The sequence below is a fragment of the Anolis sagrei genome, chromosome 3 (assembly GCF_037176765.1).
Source record: "Anolis sagrei isolate rAnoSag1 chromosome 3, rAnoSag1.mat, whole genome shotgun sequence".
NCBI classification, from domain to species: domain Eukaryota; kingdom Metazoa; phylum Chordata; class Lepidosauria; order Squamata; family Dactyloidae; genus Anolis; species Anolis sagrei.
This window is the reverse complement of record NC_090023.1, coordinates 145992701-146004016: the sequence shown is the minus strand read 5'-3', so window position 1 is coordinate 146004016 and position 11316 is coordinate 145992701. Positions and strand designations below refer to the sequence as shown.

Here is an 11316-nt window from a genome sequence, read left to right as displayed (position 1 = left end):
CTCCTCTCCGCCTGTCCCTCAGCCGCCTGCCAGCCAGGAGGAAGCGGAGGCCATTTTGCGCCGCCCGCGGGAGGCGGAGGGGAAGCCCGGGCGCGCGGCAGGCGGATATAACCAAGTAAAGGAGTAGAAAACGGAGCGGGCGGCGACGGCAACCACAGGGCCTGGGCGGGCCGCTAGGGGCGTCGCGAGCCCGGCGCCTCGGCTGAAGGGCGAGAGGGAGGGGCCGCTCGCTCGCTCGCTTGCTTGTTGGCTAGCTGGCTTTCGGCGGAGCCGGCCTGGTCTCCGGGCCCGGTTCGGCCTGCGGGAGAGGGGAAGGCGGCGGCGGTGCGAGGGGGCCATGAGGTAGCAGCGCAGGGGACGCCTTGCGGAGGAGAGGCCGCCATGCCGTCCACGCCGCTGCCGCCCAAGGAGAGCAACCTCTTCAAGCGGATCCTGGTGAGGCGAAGGAGAGAGCAGGCCTCGCGCCGCCCCCGTTGGCTTGGCAGGCTCCCCTCCCCCCCCCCCCCCTCCACAGCTGGGCCTGCCTGCCTGCCTTGCTTGAGCCCCCTTTCTTTCCTTTGTACCGCTCCGCCCTCAGATACCCCTGCCTGGCCTGCGAGGGGTTTCCCTTCTGCAGCCCCCTCTGCCTGCTAGGCCTCCCTTGTGTTGGAGTCCCGTCCCCACCTAATCTGGCCCCACTCTGCAAGCCCTGCTTGGCAGCCTCTCCCCTCAGGATGTCTCGGCTGCCTTGTTCCCTGCCTTCGCCGTGGGGCGTGTTTCCTTCAGAATGTGTCACTTAACAGGGGGAAGAAGCCTCATTGAACTTCATTCTCAAAGACGATAGTGCTAAAGCTTCAGTGGAGACCCCCTTTCCCCCATGGTTTTCCCTATGATAACTCTCACAGGAGTGAGGGCCCTTCCACACACACCCCCACACCCCCTATCCCAGAATATCAAGGCAGAATATCCCACAATAATAATAATAATAATAATAATAATAATAATACCTTTATTTGTACCCCGCTACCATCTCCCCAAGGGACTCAGTGCGGCTTACATGAGGCCAAGCCCATAATACATCAGTAAACAAAGCAATAACAAAACAAAGCAATACAATTAATATAAGTCACGTAACAAAAATAAACAACAAATCACAGTAACACACAAGCATTTAAAACCAATATCTGCTTTAAACTGGATTATCTTGAGTCCACACTCAGATAATGTGGGATTTTCTGCCTTGATATTCTGGGATATAGGGCTGTGAGGAACGACCCCCAAGATCTGATCCCAGGTTTTCTGTTTATCCCAGATTATCTGGTAGTTTGGACTCATAAAATCCAATATAAACCTGGGACCAGATCCAGGGATATAGGGCCTGGCTGGAAGGACCCTAAATTTCTCTTCCTTAGTGCAGATTGACCTCACTTCCTGTTGTCTCACACCCATTCTTAACTATGAGTCATTTGTAAATCAGATGTTTGTAATTCTGGGACTGCCTATAATGCCCTTTCTTATCTCTCTTAGGTCATATTCATGGTGTATTTACACAGTATACTGTATATTGTATATTTGGGGGGGGGGGCAAACTTTTAAAGCCAGGAGCCAGTTCATAGTCCCACAACGTGTTGGGGGGCCAGGCTATAGTTTGAAATAAACCATGAACGCATACTGCATTTGTCTTATTTCTAGTGCAAAAAAACCATGAAAGAATATAATACCACATACACACACACACACACTAGCCGTCCCCTGCCACGCATTGCTGTGGCCCAGTCTGTGTGCATGTGTTTTTTGTGTGTATATTTGTGTATATGTGGTTTTGCACATGCGTTGTAATGTAATTTTTGGGTTGGTTTTTTTTTTTTTGCTTTTTAAGTCCCTTCTACTGTGTTTTTCAGTGTTTTATGAGTGATGGTCACTTGCTGGCCTGATAGGTGTATTGCGTCCAAATTTGGTGTCAATTCATCCCGTGATTTTTGAGTTATGTTAATCCCACAAACGAACATTACATTTTTATTTATATAGATAATATAAGTGTAATTTATAATTATATTATCAAATAATAATATAATATATTATGTTTAAGTTCTATGTTAGGTATAATTTTCAATTGATTGTGTTATAGTTGTTATGCTTAAGTTGCTCTTTATGGGGGTTATCTTGAGTTTTTATATTTGTATTTACTGTTATTGAGGCATTGAATGTTTGCTTTTTGTTGGACTCACTCTTGAGTCTCCCAGGGGAGATAGGGCAGAATATAAACAAAGTTTTTATTATTATTATTATTATTATTATTATTATTTCAGTGGGAAGTGCAGGCCTGTTTTTGAATGATGAGAGAGTCAAGGATTGTTGTTGTATCCCTTCAGGTTGTTTCAGATCGTGGCATATACTGCCTCAGAGTCTAGTGGAGTCTCCTCTGGAGATCTTTCAGTAGAGGCAGCATGGCCATCTGTTAGGACAGCTTTGATTGTGGCAAGGGGAACTTATAGTTATCGCTTGGCTTTCCAAACCTTTCCTTCCCAAGGGAGGAGCCACAGTGAAGGGCAGCCTTTTTGGAAAATGTGGTGTGGCGTTAAGGGACCAAGGTAGGGCAGAGAAGGGAGGTAGGGAGGGAAGCCAGTTAGACACTTGGCCTTCAGGGTCCATCCTTCCTGGCTATACAGCAGCAGTGGTGGTGTCAGTGGCAGCAGCAAATGCCTGGAGCAAGCAGGGCAATTGGGGAGGCTTTGCAAAGAAATTTTAAAAAAGGTTGCGGGGGAATAAAGAGAGATACAAGAGGCCACTGGAACAGGATGCTTGAGACCGGAGCTACCCGAGGAGAAGACAATGTGTAATCAGGATGAAGACCACCATCTCTCTTTCTGTCTTCCTGAGGAGCCTGCCTTTCCCGGGTCCCAATCCCCAAGAAGCAAGGAAGGAATGGAATAAGGGAGGGAGGCCTGGAGATAGAGGACCAGTGGAAATTTAAACAGGGACCACAGATTTAATGCAGTTTGACTCACGTGAATGGCGTGACTCAGTCCTGTGGAATCTTGGGAGCTCTCATTTTGCAGGATCTGAAGCCTTCCCTGTCAAAGAAGGATGCTGCCTCACCAAACTACAAATCCCAGGATTCTATAGCATTGAGCCATGGTAGTTCAGGTGGAGTCAAACAACATTAAATCTACTGTGTAGATATATCCCAAGCCAAAACCCCCACTATTTTTTTAATCTGTCCTTTACACTAACCTGAATACATTAATCAGTAACCTTTTAAACTCAAATGTTTTTAAAAAATGCAGATGAGCCTGGATTATTAAAAGCAAGTTTACTCCCCTTTTCAAGTCAGGTTCCCTTTTATTTGAAGCAACACATTTCGACTGCTTCAAGTATAATGTTTAAATGCTCCTCTTGAGAAACTCTAAAGGGTTGTTTCATCAACTTACAAATAAATAAAAAAAGTCCAGGATACAGAAGTAGCACAAGAGTAAAGGTTTTATATATTTATACCATCATATCTAGAACAAATGTTAACACTATTGCATTTTGCCTTGACGAAGCCCATTTGGATATTTGGTCAACTGAGAATACAACTAAGACAAACGGCAGACCAAAAGAGAGAGAGAGAGAGAGAGAGAACTAATTTAAAAAGTGATTAAAATGACTTTTAAAGGCTGCTATAGTTAGGAGAGATGCTGGATTTGGTGACTGAGGTAACCAAGGCACCTTAAGGCTCAAAATGGGTCATTTCCAATCCACTCGGGTCAGCTAATATGTCCATTTGGGCCTCTATTTGCTGTGTCAGGACTCACATTTGCAAAAAGCAGGCTGACGATGTAATGTTTGAAACTGAGGCCTTCCACACAGCCATATAACCCAGAATACCAAGGCAGAATAACCCACAACATCTGCTTTGAACTGAAATATCTGAGTCCGCAGATAATGTGGGATTTTATTCAGCTGTGTGGAAGGGGCCTCGAACACATGTTGTTTTTTGATCAGATATTTTCAACCAATATGGAATACCAGCTTTTTCTGAACAAAACCTCTGACAAAGAAGCTCCTTTATATCTTTTGATTCAGAGCTCCCCATTTACCTCCGTAGTCTTCATCTAATGGGAAAGTGCTACTTCTTCTTCTTCTTCTTCTATTATTATTATTATTATTATTATTATTATTATTATTATTATTATTTTAGCAGCCTTGGCAGTGAATGGATGGTGAAGGATTGCTGGAGAAGCAGACTCCCAGTATCAGGTTGCAACAGAATGTCTTTAGTAAATAGTGCAATAAATACTTGAGATGGGAAGGAACAGGATTCTACTTTAGCTAATCGAACAGCAGCTGTATGTGCCTGCATCTGTCTCTAGAATCTCATACTAAGTATATATGGACAGTAGAATAGAGAAAAGGGAAAATAAGCCAGCCTTACCAGCTCTTCAACATGTTAAAAAGCATAGATCTATATGTTTGGCAATCAAAATGGAAGTTTCAAGAAAAATAGAAATTAGTGAAAGAAGAAGCAACCCCTAGGTGCATTTTGGAAGCCGTCTTCGAGTGATGTTGCCATAGTGCAAGGTGTCTGGTAGTTTCCTTTCACATCTTCATATTATTAGTTTTGAATTAAAAGTTGCTTAAGCATGTAGAACTATTTTTGTGATGTGGGAACCTATTTCTATTCTTTTCTAGGATATTACTGTCTCTGGTGCCAGATTTTCTATTAAGAAACTGATGCCCAGGAAGATACCTATTAGGTCATCTGAGTTATACCTGAATTTGTATTTTTTGTTAGTTTAACTGTAAGAGGGTCAAAGATTTTTCCTGTTTGCCTAACATAAAACTGCTTCCTTATTCTACACATGTCAATGGCAAGAAGCAGTTAAGGCTACTCATCATTTTACATTGAGTGTACATAATGTTGCCTGCAGTAGACCTGATGTACTTATTTGAAGATTGTCTATGTGTATATAAATTTGCATAGGAAACATAAGTATAGTGCTAGGAAGCAACACAAAAACTAGCGAGTGATCAATCACCTCCTAATAAATGTTGTCTACCAACCAAGTCTTGTCAAAAGTCTCCTGATCAGATGCTAGATAGCTAGATATATACCAGGAGTGCTTTGACTGTCTTCCTACATGGGATGCATGGGATTGGACTGGGTGGTCCTTGTGGTCTCTCCCCGCTCTGTGATTCTAAGAGGACATATCAACAGATAGTACTGACTTGTAAAATTCCTCTCCAATCTCAGAAGGAATCAGAGTTTCAACTGCACAGAACAATAATTTAGCAACTCTTTGCCATCCATCTCTTCCATCCCTTTCCCATTTCAGTTTGATGTTGGCAGTACATAGCCTTGAGTCTGGAACCCTCTGCCCTGAAGTTCTCCATTCTCTTCTCATTTCTGATTGTTTTCTTGTACCCACTGCCTGAAGCAAGCCCCTCGAAACTTGATGGAGCTTCTGAATAAACACGTACAGAATTTTGCTGAAAAGTTACACAGCCTAGCTTCTGTTGTCAGTGACCTCATTCCAACTTTGTGCTGACATTACAGGGTCAACACAACAGAAAATACTTCCCCAGGCTCCCCCTGCATCTTTCCCTACCACTTAAAATTGACTGTAGAGGGGTTCTCTTCTTTCCAGATGTGGTTTTGGATGTACACAGGTGGAATCATACCCTTCACTATAGTGCAGTGCAGATCTAGCATTAGATATTATTTTATGTACTGTAACAACCGTCATCTGTGATATGAAGCTTCAGAAAGAAGCAGGAAGTGAGCATAACTAGAAATCATCACAATAGGGTAGCTAATCAAATAATCAAAAAATGTCTTAATGAATAGCTGTGAACAGAAGACATCTCAACATGATCTGGCATAATGCTCTGTAAAACATATTCTGCTATTAGTTCCAACTATAAAAGCACTTACATCAGTGGGATTTAGAATCACAGAATCAATTTTTAACTTTTTAAAGCTTCCATTTTATTTTTATTGTTTGTAATTACATTGAATGTTTGATTTAAAAAGCAGTTGGTTTTTTAAAAAATCTGTCACTAACCCATGGTAAAAGTAATTACATGCTGTACACTAACAGTTATAAATATTTAACAATTGCTGGAGGAAAGAAAAACATGTATCATGGTTTGTAGAAATTGATAGTACATGAAATGTAGCAATATCTGTCCAATTCAGTAACTGTCTCTTACATAAGTAAAATATCCATTGCAAACTGAAAAATTGACTTACTCTCCCCATTGCATTAGACTTGTTTAGCAGTTTGAAGGGAACTAGATCTCTTCATTTTTCCTTTTTCTTCATGATTAGAATTCTGTATTGGTGCTTGTTGAGAGAATTTAAAGTTTGACTTTCATGTGTTCTGTATTTTCAAAATGGAGCAATGACAATTGTGATAAAAATTGTCTTAACTGAAGAAACAGCAAAATGCGAAACCAGAAATATATGTTCCTATTTAATAGTTACAATGGAAACTGCTGTTGTTCAACATAATAGCTTAAACTATGAAAAAAGTGCCAAGTTCCAATGTTATCTGAGCCATGAATTAATTTATTGGCAAGCCACTCTCAGTACATTTTACACTTCAGTATTATTTACAAGTGACATTAACATTTGTGTTCCAAAATAATTCACAAGACACATTTTTTTTAAAAAAGATAAACTTAATATTGCCACTGTCTCAGACTGCATCTGTAACAAAAGTGTACTGATATTGTGAAATATAATTGCTGTGTCCATATTACAAAAACAAATACCAGAATCAGGTCCTATTGCATAGTTTTTACTCAGCTGGCTAAATATGTGGGGATCATGCTGACATACCTTAGGAGAGATTGGCAAACATGAAATTTTGGGTATGATGGCAGTCCAACAATTTGAATAATAGAGTTGGAAGACACCACATGGACCATCTAGTCCAACCCCCTGCCGTGTAGGAAAAGCATAAAGTACCTCTGATAGATGGCCTTCTAGCCTCTGTTTAAAAGGCTCCAAGAAAGGAGCTTCCAGCGTATTCCAAGGCAGATAGTGCCATTGCTGAACAGCTGCTGAACATTGAGGATGTTCTTCCTAATATTCAGGTGGAATCTCCTCTCCTGTATTTGAACCCATTGTTTTGAGTCCTAGTTTCCAGGGCAGCAGAAAACAAGCCTGCTTCCTCTTCCTATCACACCCTTCACAAATTTATACATGGCTATCATGTCTCCTCTCAACCGTCTCTTCTGCGGGCTAAATATATCCAGCTCTTTAAGATGGTCCTCATAGGGCATGGTCTCCAGACCTTTGATCATTTTAGTCACTTTCCTCTGGACACCTTCCAGCTTGTCAATATTTCTTTTGAATTGTGGTGCCCAGAACTGGACACAGTATTCCAGGTCTCACTAAAGTAGAATAGAGAGGCACCATGACTTCCCTCGATCTGGACACTATACTCCTTTTGATGCAGCCCAAAATGCAAATTGATTCATGTTCAACTTGTTGTCCATGAAGACTCTTAAGACCTTTCTCACATCTTTCTGCAGAACGCTTTGCCCAACTTATATTTGAATTTTTTTGTAATTATTTATGTGGCAATCTTTGTGAAGCCATTCAAGTAAGCCATAACCTTAATGAAGTTGTTATAAAACATTTCAAGTATTGGAAATATTTGTTATTTGTCAACCAGTTGATATCAACTTAAGTTGACCCAGTGAATGAGGGACCTCCCAAGAGCCTCAGTCATCCACTGCCCTCCATAGATCTTATAAGGTGGCTTCCTTGTTTTAATTGGTCCACATGTGGCACAATCTCCCTCTTTCCCTACAACCTTCTATTTTAGCAAACATTACATCTTTTCCAATGATGCATATCATGTCAACGTATGAAAGCCTCAGATTGGCGAGAGCTCAGGCTTGATTTGCTTTAGAACCAGATTTTTTCATCTTTTTACTAGTCCAGTGTTTCTATGGAAGACTTATCCCGCACCGTATTTCAGATAAGTTGTTTTTCTTCCTGTCAGTAAAGAAAGTGAAGAAAACTGTCCAGTTAACACACTTATACATAGAAATTGGAAATGTAATCATTCTTTCACTCTGAATTGATTTAGGATTTGATTAAAACATATTTTGATTTAACATATTAAGTTTAGATTCCCAGTGAATCTGTTCATAATGATGCTAGGTTATTTTATGAAACAATGTACTTCTCAAATCTGGACACTTTGTGGAAATATATAATAGTGAAACATTTTTTGCCCTTGTAATATAGAAGGTACTTTACATTCTATGTTGTTTTTCCGAGCAGGAGTCCTATTGTAGCGAAGAGGAACTAAGATTAAAATAGTTGTTTGCTGTGGTCATACACAATAAATACATAGCAGAGATGAATCTTGAGCCTCTCAGATTCAAGTCAAACTTTCTGTTTAATTCAACTTCAAATAAATTCATTACTAGTTCAAATAGTTCTTACTTTGCATACAGGAATTTGAATTCTTAAGTTTCACATAAACTGAATCTTGCCATATTTATTTAACTTACTTGCAGATTAGAGGCCTAAATACCATAAACACACTAGATCCTTTCTTATCTTGGAAGCTAAGTAGAATCAGCCCTGGCTAGTATTGGATGGGAGACCACCAATAAATTCTAGGTGCTGTTGGCAATATTTCACAGGAGAGAACTGGCCAAATCACCTTGGGTAAGAAAACCCCATGGGGTTGCCATAAATCACCAAGAGACTTGAAGATACATGCATACAGATCAGCTGATGGCATCTTGAAATATTGCGGATCTCTCTTACATTATAATGAACTGGTAGTGATCTTAGTATGCCATGTTATGTGGTCACCAGTTGCTATTATTTTCTTAGCAGCTCAGGCAGAGGTGATTTACACAATCTGGTGTGCAAGTTGAGTTCTAGTTTTGTATAAAAGAATAAGTTAGTTGAAGTTATTCACTGTATTTCATTGTGAAACCAACCCGGAATTATTTTGTGCCTTCTTAAAAACATTAACAGGACTTATTTACATTAGGGTTGTACAACTGTTGCCATCCACAAGTTCTTGCTCCTATTTTGCATGTCTGTTATTGATATAGCTAGATTGGTAGGAACATCAGCCAGAAATTATTTCAGCACCTTGAATGGGGGGAAAAAGGTTTATCATTGGTAACCTTTATTGTGTACAGCATATATATTTCCATTTTGTCACTATTTATATGTTAAACAAATCTTGCTTCTACTTTTTCTTGCTTACAATGTGATTATGGTATTATTCTTAACAAGTCACTCTAATGCTGTCTGCAGTCCAAGCTAAAAATAAAATACTAATTTTAGAACAGCTAAATGATTGCTTTTTATAGAAGACAGCACGTTCACAGTTGGTTTAACCACAGTTGTAGTTGCTACTTTTTGCAGTGTTTCTTTCCTCACATATTAAAGTGTGCAAACAAAAGTGGAATATATCATTAGTTTCAAAATCCATAATTGCAAACACAGTGGTAAAACTATTCCATCATTAAATGCCTGAAAAATCTTCTTATACTAGTAATTATAAGAGGATTTTCCTCATTTATCTCCATTATAATCAAGCTAAAAGGATAGTACCTCACTTCCCCTTTTTTGTATATTATTATTTTGAACGTTCTTTCTTTTCATTTTTCCAGATGAGAGGTGAAGTTTAAAGAGTATTGTATTGAAAATATTGTATTACCCCAAGGTGGGATATCTGGAATCTCAAGTAGGTCTGGCAGGTGCCACTTGATTCTTCTGTTGAAAACATGTAGCATATTTGAAGAGTACACACAGTCAAAATCTCTGTTTCGTCACTCAAGGTTCATGTATCTTTGATACTGAAACACTACTTTGTGTTGTGTGGTCTTATCCACAATCTGGTTGTGGACAAGACCACCGCAATGCGAAGTAATTTTTTAGTTTCAAAGGAAACCAAGCAAATGGAAGTTTATTGAGGCACATGCAATCAATGTACGATTAACCCTGAAACTCGCAGTCAGTCAATGTTTCCTAAACCCATAGTCAATTCTCCCATCTCTCTGATCATCCAGTATCTATACCATCTGTTCTTTATATCTATCAAATCCAAACTGTAACTATGTGATCTTTTCCCTGTCTCTGTCAAATCCAAACTTGTTCAGCCTCTGTTTTTGTAACACCACCCTCCCCTGTAGCCCCCTTGCCTCATTCACATTTGCCCATCTCTTCTCTTCACACTGGCAACAAGGAAACCCAAAGTCATTGCCTGATACAATTTCAGTCTAACCTATAGCTGCTCTTATGACCAGCCACTTTGTGCATATGTTGTGTGTGCAACTTAGTGTGGATAGATTCTTCATCCATATGGTTCCAATATCTTTGTTGGGACTGTCTGGTGTTCTGCCTGATTACCTTCCTGGGTTGTGAACACTATCCCTTTCCTCCCTCGGGGCACCCGCTTTTTTCCAAGGCCACCATATTTGCATTATTTTGTTCCCTTGTATACTTAGATTAGTGGTTCTTAACCTGTGGGTCACGGACCATCAGTGGGCCATGAGGAAGAAAATCTGGTTTGTGAACCTCCTTTCTCTTTATTTATTTATTTTATTTCTGTTCCTTTCGTGCCACCTGCCACTCTTTCCCTGTCGCTAACCATGGCATATGTTCTATATCAGAGACTATACCTGATGTGGTCTATCCAATGCAGTTTTCTGAATCAGCACCCCAAATAACCAATCCGAATCTAAAGTTGACCAAAAACGGATTCATAACCCTTTTGGTACTAATGTTGGAGAGTGGTCCCTGGTCAAAAAAATGGTTGGGAACCACTGACTTAGATGAAAATTCTCTCCCAAGATGGCAAAATTCTCACTGCTGTGTTCAATCCAATTCCATTCCAGTGAAACTTGTTCCCATCCCTTTCCGCCCCAAATAGCACAGTGAACACAACTTTCTCTCTGGGAGACACAAGGAAGCTCCTGTTCAGATTGTGATATCTAAGCCACTAATTTTCTGCAGGGCTAGCAGAATTTCAAGAAGCCATGCCTTGGAATGAAATAAAGTGGTGGGGCTAGTATAAGCTGTAGCGTTTAATTACTGTGCCTTATCCAACCTGTAGTCAAGCAAAGGGAAATAAGGTTTTGTTCTGCTTCAATTTAACTAGTTTTTCTTGTCCCTCCATGTTCATTTTGGGGTGGGGGGGAGTTGAATTAGAATCCTAAGCTGCCACATCAAATAGCTTGAAAAGTCATGTTCTTGCTAATATTCTTATCTATCTATCTATCTATCTATCTATCTATCCTCCTTGCCTATTTGGCTATGGTCTAATACAATGCAAAAAGATGAGGAAATATTTAGAAAGCTATTAT

At 40.2% G+C, this 11316-nt stretch overlaps 1 protein-coding gene across 2 annotated transcripts in view; it reads left to right on the top strand.

The window, feature by feature from the left end:
* The first annotated feature begins 205 nt into the window (after window positions 1–205).
* Window positions 206–11316, top strand: part of NAA16 (N-alpha-acetyltransferase 16, NatA auxiliary subunit) — a 48050-nt gene continuing 36939 nt past the window's right edge. The window contains exon 1 of one of the 2 annotated variants that reach the window (XM_060769235.2): window positions 206–435. In XM_060769235.2, the coding sequence (XP_060625218.2) occupies window positions 382–435 (54 nt within the window). In that variant the 5' untranslated portion in view covers window positions 206–381. The remainder of the gene's footprint in view (window positions 436–11316) is intronic. The other variant, XM_060769234.2, reaches the window with a different exon arrangement.